Source organism: Hemitrygon akajei, chromosome 16 (genome assembly GCF_048418815.1).
Source record: "Hemitrygon akajei chromosome 16, sHemAka1.3, whole genome shotgun sequence".
NCBI lineage: Eukaryota > Metazoa > Chordata > Chondrichthyes > Myliobatiformes > Dasyatidae > Hemitrygon > Hemitrygon akajei.
Genome location: NC_133139.1, coordinates 87,475,298 through 87,495,814, shown reverse-complemented (window position 1 = coordinate 87,495,814; position 20,517 = coordinate 87,475,298). Strand labels below are relative to the sequence as shown.

The window sequence follows — 20,517 nt, the reverse complement described above, 5'->3', positions numbered from 1 at the left end:
TTTGAATGCTGACATAACATCGCAAATGGAAAACTCCACAAGATGCTGTGAAGGCTCCCAAGCAATGCACAGGTATCTGTGCTTCACGGGGAGTTCTGAGAAGTGACCTCATGTGTAATGAAGGATGGAAAAACACTGCATAAAGTGAAAAATGAAGCTCTCAATCATCTCGAAAAAGTGGATTCATCAGTGTCAGTGAACACGTGCTGCTTGATGGTATGCTGATCTTGAAACTAGCAAAGATATATCATGTCAAACTGAAATTGAAGGGATTTCTAAATATTCAGTGGGGTGATTACAGGGATTTAAGAAGAGACACAGCAGTATTTTTAAAGAGTTAAAATTTTAAAGCTAAAGCATCTGCTGATCACAAAATGGCAGAAAAACTCAATTGTTAAGTTTGCCGAGGTGGTCGTTAATGAAAATCTAACACCAGAAAAAGTTTGCAAAGGTGATTTTTTATATATCTTACATAAAACCTAAAACGAGCACAACACAAATACAGTGTACTGTAAACTTTTCATCAAGCCACGGCACCATGGGTGAAGACTGAAAGCCCATCGTTGATTGTTATTGTTCAACAGCTGATTCAGGTAATCTCCCAATGCTGCTGTGTTACCCTGCACACATTATATTAATAGTATGGAATAATTCTTAGTGTTAAGTACATATGTGTGATGAACATTTTTAAGACAAAGACTGCACTCATAAATTCAAAGTTGGAAATGTTGCCATTCCCAAGCTATCTCATTATATATTCCAAAATCCAAATTCCAAACTCCTAAACACTTGTGACCCCAAGCATTTTGGATAGGGGTGGTCAACCAGTACTTCGTATTGTTGAGCAATTTTCCAGAGAGAAGGATATTCCGCTCACCAACATTCCTGCCTGTGCAGCAGATGAGAGAACATCAATGACAGGGAACTTGCCTGGGATTATTACTTTTACAAAAAATTCCTGTTACTAACATATTTACCATTCATTGTATAATTCACAGACAACATCTTGTCACAAAACACCTAAGTGATTGGCTGCACAAATCATTAAATGCTGTCACAGGTATCACAGTAGTAAATAACATCAAGCCTCATTCTCTCAATTCTCGACTAGTTTAAGAGCTTTGTATTGAGAATGATGAACAGTTTGAACGCTTGCTGTTACACACAGAAGTCTCATGGCTCTCAAAAGGAGCCTCCTGAGATGCTTTTATGCATTTACTGAAACCATGATAAAATGCTTTGAAGCCTTGACTGCTTCATTTAGTAATCAACTCAAGAATATTCGGCATCACATTGTTTATTTGTCAGAATGACAGTATTAGCAAAGTTCTATGAAATCGGTCTTCAATGACAAGGAAATGATATGAATCTTATCAAAGTCAAATCAGTTGTCTCAACATTTCTGTCCAAGTCACGACCTTTTCCAATTTCTGAGCCTCTGAGTTGGAAGAGAAAGGAAGAATACCAGACAATCTTCAAGCATACAGTACCCACCTGGGTGAGCTGTAAAAAGAATTGTCAGAGATTTCAGGATCTTCCGTCAATCCAAATTCCAGATTGGGAAATTAATCCATTCCTGAACACCTGAAATGAGCAATTAACTGGAAAGATGGAGGAAGAACTGATGACACTACAAAATGACTTTTAGGTGAAGCATCATATTTAGTGGACATTGTTTCAGTGCAGTTGCCTATCTTCTTTCAAAGCAATGAAGCAGACTGCAAATGACTGAACGCAGAGATCTGAGGCTCCTTCTGAGTGACATTCTGCCTGATGTTGAGAAGCTGATGTCACTGCACATTAATGGATCCCTCATGGATAGAGTTGGCAGCATCGAGTTTCTGGGAGTGCACATAATGGACTGTTTCACCTGGTCCCTCAACACCACTTATTTGGACAGGAAAGTACAGCAGCATCTCCATTTCCTGAGAAGACTAGGGCAAGCAAGGCTTTCCATTTCCCACCACCCCACCCAGTCCCTCCGGCCCATGCTGACAATTTTTACAGGAACACTATTGAGAGTGTCCTGACCAGCTGCATATCTCTCCGGTACGGGAATTGCAACGCGTCTGACCACAAGTCCATACAAAGGATGTAAGGACTGCTGAAAGGAACATTAAGGTCTCTCTTCCACCCATGGGAGATATTTAACAGGAGTATCGTGTGTGCAGGGCCCTTAGCATTGTCAATGATCCCTGCCATCTGTCCAACGGTCTCTTTGATCCCCTACCATCAGACAGGAGGTACCGTAGCATTAAAACAGCGATTGTTAGGATGGGAGACAGTTTCTTCCCCCAGGCCGTATGATTACTGAACTCCCTGCCATGACCCAGGCCTCATCAGGTATGAAGCACCAGTAGCATTATACTGTTTACATTTTAACTTGTGTTGTAAATGCACCTTGTTAATTGTGGTAATATTACTTTGTGTTGTGTGTGAGTTTACTGTGTGTGTGCTGTGTTGTGCACCTTGCTCTGGAGGGATGTTGGTTTCTTTGGTGGTATATATGTGTATGGGTAAATAACTACTGTATATACAAGGGGTGATTGGTAAGTTTGTGGCCTAAGGTGGAAGGAGTCAATTTTAGAAAACCTAGCACATTTATTTTCCAACACAGTCCCCTCCTACATTTACACACTTAGTCCAGCGGTCGTGGAACATATGGATCCCTTCTTTGTAGAAGTCGATGTCTTGGACCTCCAGAAGTGGTCCACAGCAGGGGTGATTGATAAGTGCATGGCCCAAGGTAGAAGGAGATGAGTTATTAACTTCAAAATTTCTGCATAATTACTCTTAAGAGTTGAATTGCATGTGCATATAGTAAGAGCTGTATAAGACATCTTCTACCTTAAGCCACAAACTTATCAATCACCCCCTGCTGTGGACACTTTCTGGAGGTCCAAATCCGTATACTCCATGACCGCTGGACAAAGTGTGTAAATGTAGGAGGGGACTATGTTGAAAAATGAATGTGTTAGGTTTTCTAATATTGACTGCTTCTACCTTAGGGCATGAACTTATCAATCACCCCTCGTACTTGAGTGCCACTTGTTAGGGACATTCATGAAAGTTTGAGAAACTTTTAAAGATGGTAGACTTAATATAAGGAGTATTTCAAAGTTCTAAATTCATTTGAAATGACAGTGAATGGAAAGAAAGGTGGGACAAGTACAAAATGCTGGAGGAACTCAGCAGACCAGACAGCATCTGTGGAAAAGAGTAAACATTCAACATTTTGGGCCGAGATCCTTCTTCAGGACAGAGGGAAGGAGAGAAGTCAGAATGAGAAGTTGGGCGAGGGAAGAAGGAAATACAAGGTGGCAGATGATGGGTGAAACTGGGCAGGCAAGGAGATCAGATGAAACAAATATTCTGTCTGGGTAAACTTCAAAGTGATGGCATGAACAGTGAATTGCCCTCTTCCTCTCCTTCATCATTCCCCATCCCTGTTTTTCTCTCTCACCTCATCTCCCTACCTGCCCATCACCTCCCTGTGGTGCTCCTCCCCCTCCCCTTTCTTCCCTCATCTTCAGTCCTCTCCTGTCAGATTCCACCTTCCCCAGCCCTTTACTATATCCCTTTTGCCAATCAACTTCCTTGCTCTTAACTTCACCCCTCCCCCACTCTCGGTTTCCCCTATCACTTACCATCTTGTACTTGTTCCTACCCTCCTCCCACCTTCTTGTTCAGACTTCTCCCCTTCTCCTACCAAACATGATGAAAGGTCTCCACTCGAAGCGTTGACTGTTTCCTCTTTTCCATAGATGCTGCCTGGCCTGCTGAGTTCCTCCAGCACTTTCTGTGTGTTGCTGCAGATTTCCAGCATCTGCAGATTTTCTTGTGTTTGACACAAGTACAATCTAGATTTGGAATCTGAATGAATTTTGTTAACATGGTTCTCCTTTAACAGATCGAAACTTAAGCATTGTTCCACCTCCTGAAGTGTTGGAAGTTAACAAACCATATCAGCTGGAGTGCACCGGCCCGAAGGTCTATCCAAAGAACAGACTCCTACTCACCTGGCTCAGAGGGAGTGAGGTTGTTCAACGTAATTACACATGGGACCCAGGTTTCCCGGAAGATGGTCCATTGAAGAATATCCTTCATTTCATTGCAAGTATTTCTGACGATGGAATGGTGTACACCTGCTTGGCAGAGTTGATCTTGGACTCTAAAACGACCAAATGGATCGCAAATTCCTCTGTGACTCTGCAAACGTATTGTGAGTTCCGTTTTGAAATCGATCTGCCCCCATCACCCTTCCACATTGGTTAAGAATTGACAAAAATAAGCAATGAGTGGCCCTGTTTCAAATGCTTTCACATTTCTTGTTTTATCCATTCAGCAAACTTGTTTATCTTGAACTGAGACTGAAAGTTTACAACTTCAGGGAATCATGCAAGTGGAAGAGATTATTTGGCTGCAGATCACTGAAACAATTCCAAACTCCTGCAAATTCGGCACTTTTACCTGATACTTCCGTGTCCCTCTTGGTGGTCAGTGCAGGTGGTGGGTAATAGACAGAGTCATAGAAAAGCACAGACCATCTTGTCTGTGTGGAACCATTTAATCTACCTCCTCCCATCAATCTGCATCAGCTGCTTAGCCCTCCATACCCCTACCAGCCAGATACCTGTCGTAACTTCTCTTAAATGTTGAAATCGCGCTCACATGCACCACTTGACTGGCAGCTCATTCCACATTCCACTGACATAGCCAACTTCTGTTACCCGTTTCTGATTTCCCTTACAGCACTGCTAAGCTTCCCTCGTGAACTAATGCCGTCGGTCTGGTGAAGGTATTTGTGCAAAGCTTTTGGTGACTCAGTAACCGGTGAACAACTGGAATAAACAGTATTTCCACGTCAGGGAGCAAACACCAAATGACTGTGTTGGCTTTGTTCTGCTCTTTGTGGGTGGAGCATACCTGGACAGCTTTCCACGTTGTGATCCTGTAACTCACTGAAACATTTTGTCTCGAGGTTTCCTGTCACCTGGCCAGCCTGTTAACAAAGGTCAACATAACTCTGTCCTTTGTAGGTTCCCTTTTGAACCCCAAGTTCCCCTCTTCTGTGACAACTGGTTTTGTAACATCACAAACTAGAGGAACACATCTCATTTTCATTTTTCAATCTTTTTATTGATTTTCAGTAAAAAAAATATACAAATCAGAGGCTGAGCAAACAGATAATACAAAAGACATATAAACAGCAGTAAAGAATCATATATTGTCAAAATCAGACAGATATAATATTATGCTGTTATATATACAATGTAATCAAAAAACCACAATGCCTCTTAACAAATCGTGAAAGAAAAGATAGGAAAATTTTATTTAATAAAAGAGAAAAAAAAACACTAAACTAAATTGGAACAAAAAAAAGAAAAGAAAATAAAAGAAATGAAAGATTGGGCAGTCCATTTGAGGATAAAATCAGAAGAAAAAGAAAGAGAGAAAACATCCTTCCAGTCACCTCCGAACCTTCACGGATAAGGATCTTCCCTAAAAAGAATAAAGAAAAATAAATAAATAAATAAATAAATAAATCATATTAAAATATTGAATAAAGGGTCACCAGACTTGCTCAAAATTAAAAGATGTATCAAAAGTCTGGCTTCTAATTTTCTCCAAGCTTAGACATGACATAATGGAGGAGAGCTAATAAAAAAACAGTAGGCGGATTAGAATCTTTCCAGTATAACTAGATAGCTCTCCTAGCCTGTAAAGTTGAAAAGGCTATCACATGTTGAGCAGAAGCAGATACTCTACCTACTTCCTCTGGAATAATCCCAAAAATTGCCGTAAGTGAATTGGTTTGAACATCCACATCTATAACTTTAGATAGTATTCTAAACACATCCCTCCAAAAATTATTTAAGCCTACATAGGACCAAAACATATGAGTTAGAGTAGCCACCTCTGCATTACATCTGTCACAAATAGGGCTTCTATTAGGAAAAATATGCGCCAATTTATCTTTGGACATATGGGCCCTATGTACTGTGGTGTGCACAGATGGATGAATTATTAACTAGATAATAAACTTTACTCCATTGATCATCTGAAAGTGAATGTTGAAGTTCTATTTCCCAAATGCGTTGAACCCTATCATTAGGTAACATGCGAGCATTCATTAACTGTTAATCATTTTTGAAATGGTTTAAGCTGAAAAATAGCATAAGCCAAATTTGCAAAGTAGGCCAAGGGATAATTTGCTAGAAAGTCACGTTAAAAAATTCCTAACCTGTAAGTATTTTTAAAAATGTGTATTAGAAATGTCATATCTATCCATTAACTGTGAAAAAGACATTAAACAATCCTGTAAAAACAAATCTGAAAAGGTTCTTATTACCTTAGTTTTCCATAGTAAAAAGCCTTATCCAGAGTTGATGGTTTGAAAAAAATTAGAATAAATATAACCAGAGAGTAAAAAATTATTTAATTCAAAAAATCCACGAAACTGAAACCAGATTTTTAAAGTATGTTTAACGATAGGGTTGAGAGCTTGTCTACCTATTCTGGAGATCAAAAAAAGAAGGGGAGCTCCTAATAAAGAAGCTAAAGAAAACCCTGTTACCAAATTTTCCTCCAAATGTAACTATGGAGGGCAATCCTGGTTATCTATATCATAAATCCAAAAAGTAATATAAGGAATATTAATTGCCCAATAATAAAATCTAAAGTTTGGTAAGACCAGTCCTCCATTTTTTTTTGATTTTTGCAATAAACGTTTATTCACTCTAGAGCGTTTGTTATTCCAAACATAAGACAAAATCATAGAATCTATTTTATCAAAAAATGTTTTTGGACCAAAAGAGGGAACTGCTTGAAATATATATAAAAATTTTGGTAAAATAACCATTTTTATAACATTAATTTGACCTATCAATGATATCGACATAAGCAACCATTTAGTAAGTACTTGTTGAGTATATTCAATTAGAGGGGAGAAATTATACTTTTATAGATCTTTAATATTTTTAGTAATTTTAATACCAAGGTAAGTGAAATGGTTTTTAGCAATATTAAAAGGTATTTGATCATAATAATCAGAATAATTATTAATAGGAAATAAATCACTTTTATGTAAATTAAGTTTATATCCAGAGAAAATACTAAATTCTGTAAATATAGATAGCATAAAAGGAATAGATTTCCTAGGGTTTGAAATGTAAACTAATAAATCATCTGCATATAACAAAACCTTGTGTAATTTATCCCCTCTCTTAATACCCTGCACAGAATTAGAATCCCTAAGAGCAATAGCAAGTGGTTCGAAAACCAAACTAAATAATAAAGGATTAAGAGGACAACCTTGACGGGTTCCTCTATATAATCTAAAATAAGGAAACTTTTGATTATTAGTTACATCTGCAGCCACCGGGGCATGGTAAATCAATTTAATCCAGGAAATAAATCCCGGGCCAAAATTAAACCTCTTCAAAACCTGAAATAAATAAGGCCACGCCGCCCTATCAAAGGCTTTCTCTGCATCCAGATATACAATACATTCAGATTCTTTGACTGAGGGGGAATAAATGATATTTAACAGTCTTCGAATATTAAAATATGAGTACCTATTTTTAATAAATCCTGTTTGATCATTTGAGATAACATTAGGCAAAGTATTTTCAAGTCAATTAGCTAGAGAGAACTTTAAATTATTAGTCTATTAAGTCTATTAGGTAGAGAGAATTTTAAAATCTACATTCAATAAAGAAATAGGACTATAGTGTAACCCCCTGGGTCGCCTCAGGCTCGCGCAGCTCGTTCTCGTCTAGGGGGAGCAGCCTTCGGCCCCGCCAAACTGGGTAATCAGCTGGTGTGGATGCTGTGTGATTTCCCCGCCTCGCCCAAAAACAGACAGTACACCATATGCGATTAAATGAGTACAATTTATAAAGGTTACTATAACTAAGTGATTAATAACGATACAGTATATCTGAAGGAAAAAAATAAAGGCGCCAAACTTATCAAAGTCCAAACCACTTCGTGCACAACCATTGGAGCTCAATTACTGAAGTCTTCTGGCCACCATTCGATCCCCTCCGAACTCCTCGACTCGCAGCCCAGGACCATCTGAAGTGGTCAGCCAAGCACATCTAGCTTTATCTCCTCTCCTCGGAGTACCTCCTGGCCTTGGACCCCCGCTTGGGGTCCGTTCCTCGCCCAGTTTACAGCATCGCATCCTCTCTCTCTCAACCCCTCGCACCGATCTCGCCAAAAGCCCGCCAACAATAGCTCACAGACTCAGAAGAAAGAACAACATTAATCCCAATTGGTTTACAAAGGAATACAATTCTCGTTATCAGTAAATTTTAACCCAAACAAGCTTCCAGCACTCTCTCGCAACAAAGCATTCCTACTTTTAACAAAACAAAGCCATTTTCGAATACATACACAGTAACAAAGAAAAAGAAGAAATCCCCTTTACAATAGGATACACATTCCAGTGGGTCTTTTCCTTTTTTCGGAATCAATGAAATTAATGCCTCATAAAAGGTTTTTGGAAGGTTGCCAGAGGATATAGAATCGGTAAACGTTTGATGAAGATGTGGTATAAGCATTTCATGAAAAGTCTTGGAAAATTCTACTGTATAACCATCAGGTCCCGGAGCTTTCCCTAATTGCATAGAGGATGTAGCCTTGGCTATCTCCTCTTGTTTAATAGGTGCATCTAATATATCAACTTCTTGAGTTGAAATTTGAGGTATATTAAACCTTTGCAAAAATCTATTCATAGTAATAGTATTATCAGAGAATTCAGATTTATAAAGATTAGAATAGAAATCCATAAATAACTTATTAATTTCATAAGGATCTAAAGTTTCAATTCTATCTGGTCTATGAATTTTTAAAATCTGTCTTCTGACCATCCCAGCCTTAACTGTCCCACCAAAAGCTTAGCAGATTTTTCCCCATGTATATAAAATAAACTTTTGGATTTAAAAATTTGCTTTTCAATGGGAAAGGTCAGAAGCAAATCATACTGTGACTGAAGTTCGACCCTTTATTTATATAGGTCCTCAGTAGGTTTAACTGAATACACTTTGTCTATCTCTTTAATTTTATTAATAAGCACTGACAATTCCGCTTTAGTTTTCTTTCTCAAAGCTGCTGAATATGAGATTATCTGTCCCCTAAGAAAAGATTTCAACGTGTCACATATAACCAGGTTTGACATTCCTTCAGTTGTATTAAATTCAAAAAATATAGAAATTTGCTCCTTAATAAAACTAACAAAAGCTGGATCATATAACAATACGGGATTCCGTCTCCACTGTGACATTTTCAAAAAGCTATCTGAAAGCTTCAGGGTTAACTTTAAAGGCGCGTGATCTGACGGCGCAATGATGTCATATGCACACTCAACAACGGAGTATTACAAACGTGTGTCTAAAAAAAAGTAATCACTTCAAGAATACTTATGATGAACGTGTGAGAAAAAAGATAAATCTTTATCGTTGGGGTGTTTATATCTCCAGATATCAACCAGGACATATTCTAATAAAAAATAATTAATACAGGCCGCCACTTTATTAGGAAGCGATGGATTGGTTGATGACCTGTCAATCGCCGAATTTAAACAACATTTAAAGTCACCACCCATGACCAACTTATATTCATTCAAATTCAGCAACTCAGAAAAAAGTTTCTTTAAAAAAATCAGAATTATCTACAGTAGGTGCATATACACACACCTGAGCTACCTTTTGCTCACATAATAAACCAGTAACAATTAAGTATCTACCAATCGAATCAGTAATAGTATTAAAGTGTACAAAAGGGATTTTGGGGCTAAGAAAGTAGCTCTGAAGTAGCCTCTAATTTTATTATCTGACAGCGAATGGTACAAAGGCCCTTTCCAAAATTGGAAAAATCTGTCCTCACCCTGTTGCCGTATATGATTTTCTTGCACAAAAATAATACCTGCGTTAAGTGTTTGTAATTTCTTAAAAATCTTTTTACGCTTAATGGGGTGGTTCACACCGTTCCAATTCCAAGATATTATATTAATTTTATTAACATCCATGTTTAAAATTGAATTTAATATTATATAAAAGAAATGTTACGCAAGCACAGATTAAACCAAAAGACACGGACACAACCAGGAGTGACGTACTTACGAGAAAAAAAAATCCATCAAAAGAACTGCCTGATCAAGAAAGAAACCTGCTCTACTAGCCCCCTCGCCCCTCCCAAAAGGTGAGAAATCCAATGACCAATAGGCTGGCCACATGCTAAACTAATAACCCTTGACCCTATTCTCCATTTTGCAGCTACGTATATTAAGTTAAAGCAAAAATACCACGCAAAATACCTATAATAAAAAGCACAAACAAAGTTCAACCACTACAATGCTATGTCTAACAATAATAAAAAACATAATCGGCAACAGCCATCTTAAAATCAGCTGAAGTATCTTAATCACATATTCAAAAAAGAATAAATCCGAGCAAATAATATTACAAACAAAGTTCTTTCTCTCGGAAAAAAAGAATAAATGAGTATATATATAACAGACCTAAAACTCTCTTAGTATTGAAACAAATAAAAGAATTTAAAAGATTTATACACGACAGGTCCTGTATGGACCATTAGAGTATAATACTATAAAAGTACCATACAAAACAGTTATGTATATACTAATTATGAATAGGTTAAAAAAAAGTTTAATCAGCCACGTCCCATACCAGAGACTAAAAAAAAAGTATAGAATAAACTTAACTCAGAAATCCATAAACATCTCATACAACAAAATACTTCAGAATTATCTATTGAGTAATCGGGTTAACTTTAAGATTTTATTCAATAGGCTGAACTTTAAGATTTTTAATGTACTCCAATCCCTCCTGGGGAGAGTAGATTCTCAGTAACTGACACTTTTCAGGAAAGATCATCAGCCTTGCTGGGTAGCAAAGGGAGGGGTATAAATCTAATTTATACATTTCACTCATGACTTCTTGGTATTTCCTTCTTTCGGCAGAGATTTCAGGAGGATACTCTTTGACTGTACGAATTTCTGCCGATTTAAAGATTAACTTTCACTTTTTTCTGGCTTCCTTGGTTGTATAATAATGCAGAGAAAGTACAATTGGTCGAGGATGTAATTCGGATGAACGCCGAGAAAATGGAATTCTATGGACTCTGTCAATTAAAGGGCTAGCTTCCCGGGTCTCACTAAAAAGTGAGTACAACATATCTGAGAAGAATTTTAACAGATCGCCAGCTTCAGTATTTTCAGGCATCCTAAAATACGCAATTCCTCCGACGCCCTCTACTATCTAAATCAACCATTTTTTTCTTCGTTTTAGGTAGTTCCGAGGTAATTTCATTGATTTTCTTTTTCATCGAAGATATCTTCATTCCTTGATCTTTAATAGTTTGCTTGAATAGATCATGTTCATTCTCAATTCGGGTTGTAGTACGCTGAAGTGTTTGAAGCTGAAAGTCCAGATTTTTCAGAGAATCTTGAACCGTAGAGATAGCTTTTTCAAACTTCCCGTTTGAGCCCGTCAGCTTATCAATCTTGGTTTTAAGCCACCCGAATTCCGACTTCATGTCTTGTATTGAAGAAAATATTCCTGCTGAAGTAACAAGTTGCTCCGCCTTCTTGGTTTCTTCCATTTGTTCCGTTTCAGGAAAAGTCTTGCCGCTTCTCAGTTCAATACCAGAACGACTTTTTTCGGCCATTGTAATTAAATCGTAAATCCTTCAGTCGAAGTAATAAATCATCAAAGCTAAAAGGGATCTGTCAGCGGGATATAGAGTATATAAAAAAGGGAGCCGCTAAGAATGCGACTTACTCCATACGCTGCAAAATGGCAAATCCAAGATTCTCATGTTGTCACTCATCTCAGACATGTGCCCTCGTGTTCAAAGTTCAAAGTAAATTTACTGTCAGAGTTCATACACGTCACCACATAGAACCCTGAGGTTCATTTGCCTCTGGGCATCCTCAGCAAATCCACAGAATAGTCACTGGAACAGGATCAATGCGAGATCAGAAGGCAATAAACCACAAATACAAATTGAAATAAATAGCAATAAATAACCGGAAAATGAGATAACCAAGTTCAAGGTCAATGTAGTATTCTGCACTGAGTGTATTCTGCCATTCATTCAATATCACTGGGTATGAATCCTGGAACTCGGACCCCCACCTTCACCTGAAGAGCCAAGGCAGTTCAAGAAAGCAGATCAGGGGATACTGGGCATGGTCTGTAGTTGAATCACAAAGAAGAGAAAATTTGCAGATATATTGCAGAATATTTGCAGTATAAGAACCCTGGCATCACTACCACTGGTTGCCAGTTCATTGGTCTATTCCCATGTGATAATCTCGTTTCCTGACCGCTTAGAACTGTTAGTACTAAGTTCAGCTCCAGTTTCAAGATATTCCATGAAAACCTCATCTCCCTGTCAAGACTCGATATCAGAGCTCTGGGTCAAAATTCCTCCTGTTTGATGTTCTACATTCACACCTGCGCAAGCATCCCAACTCAATCCCCGTGCCTGTGTCCTGCACTTGGGTTCTCCTCAGTCGCCCCGTGTAACAGAAGCGGTATTCAGGACAAGCAGATGAGGCAAACGGAGGGCTCCTCAAACAAGGAGGCTCAATGTTTCACTCCTCAACAAGGACTCCTGCTGAGGGACTACAGTGATGATCAAAAGAGGGTAATTGGAAATTATAGAATTGGACCATTTCTACACAATGGAGATAACATCTGATGCCATCTGGCAAGGACACATCGATCGGTTGAGGAGACCCAGTCCATTGTTACACAAGAAAGGTGGCCAGAGCTGTCAGAACAACTTCTTACAGTCCCAGAGTCGAGACTTACAACCACCACGGAGGAGACAACACATTATATTCCCTCTGGGTAGCCTGCAACCTGATGGCATGAAAGTTGATTTCTTAGGAAATTGCAACACCCTCCTTCACCATTCTCCTTGCCTGTTTCCCTCTTTTGCCTCATCTCCTTACCTGCCTACCAGCTCCCTCTAGTGCTCCTCCTCCTTCCCCTTCTTCCATGGCCTTCTCTCCACTCCTATCAAATTCCCCCTTCCTCAGCCTTTTACTTTCTCACTACTCAGTTCCTTACTTCGCCCCTCGCCATCTCCCGGTTTCACCTATCACCTACCACCTTATACTTCTTCCTCCCCTCCCTCCATCTTTTTACACTGATTCTCATCTTCTTTTTCCAGTCCAGATGAAGGGTCTCAGCCGGAAGTATTGACTGGTCACTCTTTTCCATAAATGCTGCCCGGCCTGCTGAATTCCTCCAGCATTTGTGTGTGTGTGTGTTCCCTGGAAACTGAAAGAGTTTCACCAACAAAAGATTCACATGCCAAGGAGAGTGAACCTACTCCCCCCCTCCCTTGTCAGGAAAATTTTATTCCACAACTGTAAGAAGTCCTTCATAATTTAAAATTTCCTCTGTTGTGGATGCCTACATGGTAGTTCTATTAGATAATATGCAGCATATTATTTTATATGTATATATATATATAATACCTAGAGAGCAATACATTACATGTTTGAACTGAGATGCATTCTAGATTGAGTTGGAGTTTTTAACTAAGCAGAGACGGGTGTAGTGGATTGAATATTTCAGTAATATTTGTTTAAGCATTCTTTGTTTGTTTACATAATTCATTCTGGTTGTATGTAAGACGTTTGTGAATGACACACGTCATTATGCAACTGGAACATGTGAGTGCCCCATGAAAGAAAAATGAAAAGGAAGACTCGGGAATCAGTCTGCTCTTCACTGTACATCCACCATCAGGTACTGAGATCAAAACTGCACCCAGGACTACACTAAATGTTTTCCATTTCCCTGTGTGTCTCTGGCAGATAAACTGAATGGATTTGAGGTTTTGCTCAGTACAAGCCGTCAAGCGGTGGAATTCGGGGAGTCCCTGGAAGTGACCTGCGGTACAACGTGTAACAACGCATCGATCATTGTGGAATATAGACAAGGGTTAAATCCCCACAGAACTCACGGTGATAAGTGGATTAGAGACCGATTTCCGAGTGTCCAGAAATGGGATTTCACAGTGCCCTGTACTGTAATCTGTCCATCTGCAAAACCTACAGTGAAGGAGGACAGACGGGTGGTCCCAGTGTACAGTAAGTGACATCTCTTGTTCTGAACACATCCCATAGCAGAGTACAACAGGATGAAAGTAAGTAAAATGAAATTATGTATCATCTGAAAACGTTACACAGAAAGATGCTGTCATGTATCAGGGGAGGTAGAGAACGGCCTGCTGGGAAATGGATTTACACTTCACTCCCCCACAATGAGTTCACAGTCCGAAAGGGATTTAGATATTGACATTGGACTGTGATAATTCTACAGAAATGGAGAAAGGAAGTTCAGAGAGTCTCAGATCAGGGAAGGTATGTTGCTATTTCACAGTCCAAAGTGTTGGGCCAGTGAAGGAACTGGACCTGCTTCACCTGAAGTATGGAAACTAGCAGATGATTAACCTCGTTTATATCTGACTATCTGGGAGCTCATTGGGTAGTCCATTTCCCCAAGATGTTTGTGGGTGGCACGGTAGTGTAGTGGTTAGCTCAACACTTTACATGTACAGGTGACCCAGGTTCAATTCCCGTCACTGCCTGTAAGGAGTTTGTACATTCTCCCTGTGACCATTTGGGATTCCTTTGGGTGCCTCCAACATCACAAAGACGGTACTGGTTGGTAGGCAAATTGTCCTCTGATTAAATCAGGGGACTGCTGGGCAGCCTGGCTCAAAGCAAGGCCTATTCCGTGCTGGATCTGAATAAGGAAGTAAGTAAGCAAATAGTTAAGTAAATATATAAATAGAATGATTGATTGATTACATATTTGATCATTAGAAGCTAGCCTGACGTGTTAGTCTACTGAGGAAGCATTCTCAGAGGTAAGAGTGATCAGAAGAGAAGAGTACTTCTGTTATAAAGTGTTTACCTGGGACCGTCAATGACCTGTACTATTGATTTTGTGATTGGTTTTATTGATCAATCTGGATCTCCAGCTTGGATATATGTGGTAACTATCTTTGCATGTTTGTTTGTTATTGGTCTGATCTACTACTTTTGGAAGAACCCAACTAACAGCAGAAACCAAGCCCAACAATAATGCAGAACTCTCACTGGACATCCACAAGCACCTTCTTTAAATAAATTAAATCTGGAAGATAACGTACTGTCATCTACAACAACTGAGACAAAATTTAAATTGAAAACGGTAAAACAGATAAATTCCAGACCGATATTCCAATGATATTATTGAGCTGCTGAATACAGTGCTGCAATTTAATCACACTCTACCATCTCATTCCTTGAATGCTCTGCATCCGGGCCATTACACCGATTCTCACAAACATTGTGTTGCCACTGGATTGCTGGTATCAGCACTGAAAATCACCGAGATCCCAACTTCCCCGTCCACCAACTGAACCGAACGAAGATCAAACTGAACGAAGGACTATCGACCAGAATTCATACCAATTTTCTGTTCCACAGATACAAAGTGCTGGAGGAACACAGCAGGTCAGGAAATTAATACTTAATGGCAACAGACACGAAACGGGAGTCAATAAAGTTTGATTACCCCCTTATCCAAAATTACAAAATCTAAAAACTTGCGAAATCCAATTCTTTATTTATTTATTTGTTTGTTTTTGAATGCTGACATAACATCGCAAATGGAAAACTCCACAAGGCGCTGTGAAGGTTCCCAAGCAATGCACAGGAGTCTGTGCTTCACGGGGAGTTCTGAGAAGTGACCTCATGTGTAATGAAGGATGGAAAAACACTGCATAAAGTGAAAAATGAAGCTCTCAATCATCTCGAAAAAGTGGATTCATCAGTGTCAGTGAACACGTGCTGCTTGATAGTATGCTGATCTTGAAACAAGCAAAGATATATCATGTCAAACTGAAATTGAAGGGATTTCTGAATATTCAGCGGGGTGATTACAGAGATTTAAGAAGAGACACAGCAGTATTTTTAAAGAGTTAAAAATTTTAAGGATAAAGCATCTGCAAAACGGCAGAAAAACTCAATTGTTAAGTTTGCCGAGGTGGTCGCTAATGAAAATCTAACACCAGAACAAGTTTGCAATTGTGATTTTTTATATATCTTACATAAAACCTAAAACGAGCACAACACAAATACAGTGTACTGTAAACTTTTCATCATACCACGGCACCGTGGGTGGAGACTGAAAGCCCGTCGTTGATTGTTATTGTTCAACAGCTGATTCATGTATTCTCCCAATGCTGCTGTGTTACACTGCACACATTATATTAATAGTATGGAATAATTCTTAGTGTTAATACATATGTGTGATGAACATTTTTAAGACAAAGACTGCTCTCATAAGTTCAGAGTTGGAAATGTTGCCGTTCCCAAGCTATCTCATTATATATTCCAAAATCCAAATTCCAAACTCTGAAACACTTGCGACCCCAAGCATTTCGGATAAGGTGTGGTCAACCAGTACTTCGTATTGTTGAGCAATTTTCCAGAGAGAAGGATATTCCGCTTACCAACATTCCTGCCTGTGCAGCAGATGAGAGAACATCAATGATAGGGAACTTGCCTGGGATTATTACTTTTATGAAAAATTCCTGTTCCTAACATATTTACCATTCATTGTATAATTCACAGACAACATCTTGTCACAAAACACCTAAGTGATTGGCTGCACAAATCATGAAATGCTGTCACAGGTATCACAGTAGTAAATAACATCAAGCCTCATTCTCTCAATTCTCGACTAGTTTAAGAGCTTTGTATTGAGAATGATGAACGGTTTGAACGCTTGCTGTTACACACAGAAGTCTCATGGCTCTCAAAAGGAGCCTCCTGAGATGCTTTTATGCATTTACTGAAACCATGATAAAATGCTTTGAAGCCTTGACTGCTTCATTTAGTAATCAACTCAAGAATATTCGGCATCACATTGTTTATTTGTCAGAATGACAGTATTAGCAAAGTTCTATGAAATCGGTCTTCAATGACAAGGAAATGATATGAATCTTATCAAAGTCAAATCAGTTGTCTCAACATTTCTGTCCAAGTCACGACCTTTTCCAATTTCTGAGCCTCTGAGTTGGAAGAGAAAGGAAGATGAGAAAGGAAGAATACCAGACAATCTTCAAGCATACAGTACCCACCTGGGTGAGCTGTAAAAAGAATTGTCAGAGATTTCAGGATCTTCTGTCAATCCAAATTCCAGATTGGGAAATTAATCCGTTCCTGAACACCTGAAATGAGCAATTAACTGGAAAGATGGAGGAAGAGCTGATGACACTACAAAATGACTTTGAGGTGAAGCATCATATTTAGTGGACATTGTTTCAGTACAGTTGCCTATCTTCTTTCAAAGCAATGAAGCAGACTGCAAATGACTGAACACAGAGATCTGAGGCTCCTTCTGAGTGACATTCTGCCTGACGTTGAGAAGCTGATGTCACTGCACATTAATGGATCCCTCATGGATAGAGTTGGCAGCACCGAGTTTCTGGGAGTGCACGTAATGGACAGTCTCACCTGGTCCCTCAACACCACTTATTTGGACAGGAAAGTACAGCAGCATCTCCATTTCCTGAGAAGACTAGGGCAAGCAAGGCTTTCCATTTCCCACCACCCCACCCTGTCCCACCGCCCCATGCTAACAATTTTTACAGGAACACTATTGAGAGTGTCCTGACCAGCTGCATATCTCTCCGGTACGGGAATTGCAAGGCAACTGATCATAAGTCCGTACAAAGGATGTAAGGACTGCTGAAAGGATCATTAGGGTCTCTCTTCCACCCATGGGAGATATTTATCAGGAGTACCGTGTGTGCAGAGCCCTTAGCATTGTCAATGATCCCTGCCATCTGTCCAACTGTCTCTTTGACCCCCTACCATCAGGCAGGAGGTACCGTAGCATTAAAACAGTGATTGTTAGGATGGGAGACAGCTTCTTCCCCCAGGCCGTATGATTACTGAACTCCCTGCCATGACCCAGGCCTCATCAGGTATGAAGCACCAGTAGCGTTATACTGTTTACATTTTAACTTGTGTTGTAAATGCACCTTGTGATTTGTGGTAATATTACTTTGTGTTGTGTGTGAGTTTACTGTGTGTGTACTGTGTTGTGCACCTTGCTCTGGAGGGATGTTGGTTTGCTTGGTGGTATATACGTGTATGGGTAAATAACTACTATATATACAAGGGGTGATTGATAAGTTTGTGGCCTAAGGTAGGAGTCAATTTTAGAAAACCTAGCACATTTATTTTCCAACATAGTTCCCTCCTACATTTACACACTTAGTCCAGCGGTCATGGAACATACGGATTCCTTCTTTGTAGAAGTCGATGTCTTGGACCTCCAGAAGTGGTCCACAGCAGGGGTGATTGATAAGTGTGTGGCCCAAGGTAGAAGGAGATGAGTTATTAACTTCAAACTTTCTGCTTAATTACTCTTAAGAGTTGAATTGCATGTGCATATAGTAAGAGCTGTATAAGACATCTTCTACCTTAAGCCACAAGCTTATCAATCACCCCCTGCTGTGGACACTTTCTGGAGGTCCAAATCTGTATGCTCCATGACTGCTGGACTAAGTGTGTAAATGTAGGAGGGGACTATGTTGAAAAATAAATGTGCTAGGTTTTCTAAAATTGACTGCTTCTACCTTAGGGCATGAACTTATCAATCACCCCTCGTACTTGAGCGCCACTTCTTAGGGACATTCATGAAAGTTTGAGAAACTTTTAAAGATGGTAGACTTAATATAAGGAGTATTTCAAAGTTCTAAATTCATTTGAAATGACAGTGAATGGAAAGAAAGGTGGGACAAGTACAAAATGCTGGAGGAACTCAGCAGACCAGGCAGCATCTGTGGAAAAGAGTAAACATTCAACATTTTGGGCCGAGATCCTTCTTCAGGACTGAGAAGGAAGGAGAGAAGTCAGAACGAGAATTTGGTGGAGGGAAGAAGGAAATACAAGGTGGCAGATGATGGGTGAAACTGGGCAGGCAAGGAGATCAGATGAAACAAATATTCTGTCTGGGTAAACTTCAACGTGATGGCATGAACAGTGAATTGCCCTCTTCCTCTCCTTCATCATTCCCCATCCCTGTTTCTCTCTCTCACATCATCTCCCTACCTGCCCATCACCTCCCTGTGGTGCTCCTCCCCCTCCCCTTTCTTCCCTCATCTTCAGTCCTCTCCTGTCAGATTCCACCTTCCCCAGCCCTTTACTATATCCCTTTCTCCAATCAACTTCCTTGCTCTTAACTTCACCCCTCCCCCTCTCTCGGTTTCCCCTATCACTTACCATCTTGTACTTGTTCCTACCCTCCTCCCACCTTCTTGTTCAGACTTCTCCCCTTCTCCTACCAAACGTGATGAAAGGTCTCCACTCGAAACATTGACTGTTTCCTCTTTTCCATAGATGCTGCCTGGCCTGCTGAGTTCCTCCAGCATTTTCTGTGTGTTGCTGCGGATTTCCAGCATCTGCAGATTTTCTTGTGTTTGACACAAGTACAATCTAGATTTGGAATCTGAATGAATTTTGTTAACATGGTTCTCCTTTAACAGATCGAAACTTAAGCATTGTTCCACCTCCTGAAGTGTTGGAAGTTAACAAACCATATCAGCTGGAGTGCACCGGCCCGAAGGTCTATCCAAAGAACAGACTCCTACTCACCTGGCTCAGAGGGAGTGAGGTTGTTCAACGTAATTACACATGGGACCCAGGTTTCCCGGAAGATGGTCCATTGAAGAATATCCTTCATTTCATTGCAAGTATTTCTGACGATGGAATGGTGTACACCTGCTTGGCAGAGTTGATCTTGGACTCTAAAACGACCAAATGGATCGCAAATTCCTCTGTGACTCTGCAAACGTATTGTGAGTTCCATTTTGAAATCGATCTGCCCCCCTCACTCCCCACATTGGTTAAGAATTGGCAAAAATAAGCAATGAGTGGCCCTGTTTCAAATGCTTTCACATTTCTTGTTTTATCCGTTCAGCAAACTTGTTTATCTTGAACTGAGACTGAAAGTTTACAACTTCAGGGAATCATGCAAGTGGAAGAGATTATTTGGCTGCAGATCACTGAATCAATTCCAAACTCCTGCAAATTTGGCACTTTTACCCGATACTCCCGTGTCCCTCTTGGTGGTCAGTGCAGGTGGTGGGTAATAGACAGAGTCATAGAAAAGCACAGACCATCTTGTCTGTGTGGAACCATTTCATCTACCTCCTCCCATCAATCTGCATCAGCTGCTTAGCCCTCCATACCCCTACCAGCCAGATACCTGTCGTAACTTCTCTTAAATGTTGAAATCGCGCTCACATGCACCACTTGACTGGCAGCTCATTCCACATTCCACTGACATAGCCAACTTCTGTTACCCGTTTCTGATTTCCCTTACGGCACTGCTAAGCTTCCCTCGTGAACTAATGCCGTCGGTCTGGTGAAGGTATTTGTGCAAAGCTTTTGGTGACTCAGTAACC

At 39.8% G+C, this 20,517-nt stretch overlaps 1 protein-coding gene across 3 annotated transcripts in view; it reads left to right on the top strand.

Moving 5' to 3' along the window:
* LOC140740263 (vascular cell adhesion protein 1-like) overlaps positions 1-20,517 on the top strand; it is a 53,944-nt gene that overhangs the window by 21,784 nt on the left and 11,643 nt on the right. For 2 of the 3 annotated variants that reach the window (XR_012101816.1, XM_073069381.1), the window contains exons 5-7: positions 3,911-4,222; positions 13,862-14,137; positions 19,597-19,908. Coding sequence is in view for 2 of the 3 variants with exons in the window: in XM_073069381.1 (XP_072925482.1) it covers positions 3,911-4,222; positions 13,862-14,137; positions 19,597-19,908 (900 nt within the window). In the remaining variant the exon portion in view is untranslated. The remainder of the gene's footprint in view (positions 1-3,910; positions 4,223-13,861; positions 14,138-19,596; positions 19,909-20,517) is intronic. The other variant, XM_073069383.1, reaches the window with a different exon arrangement.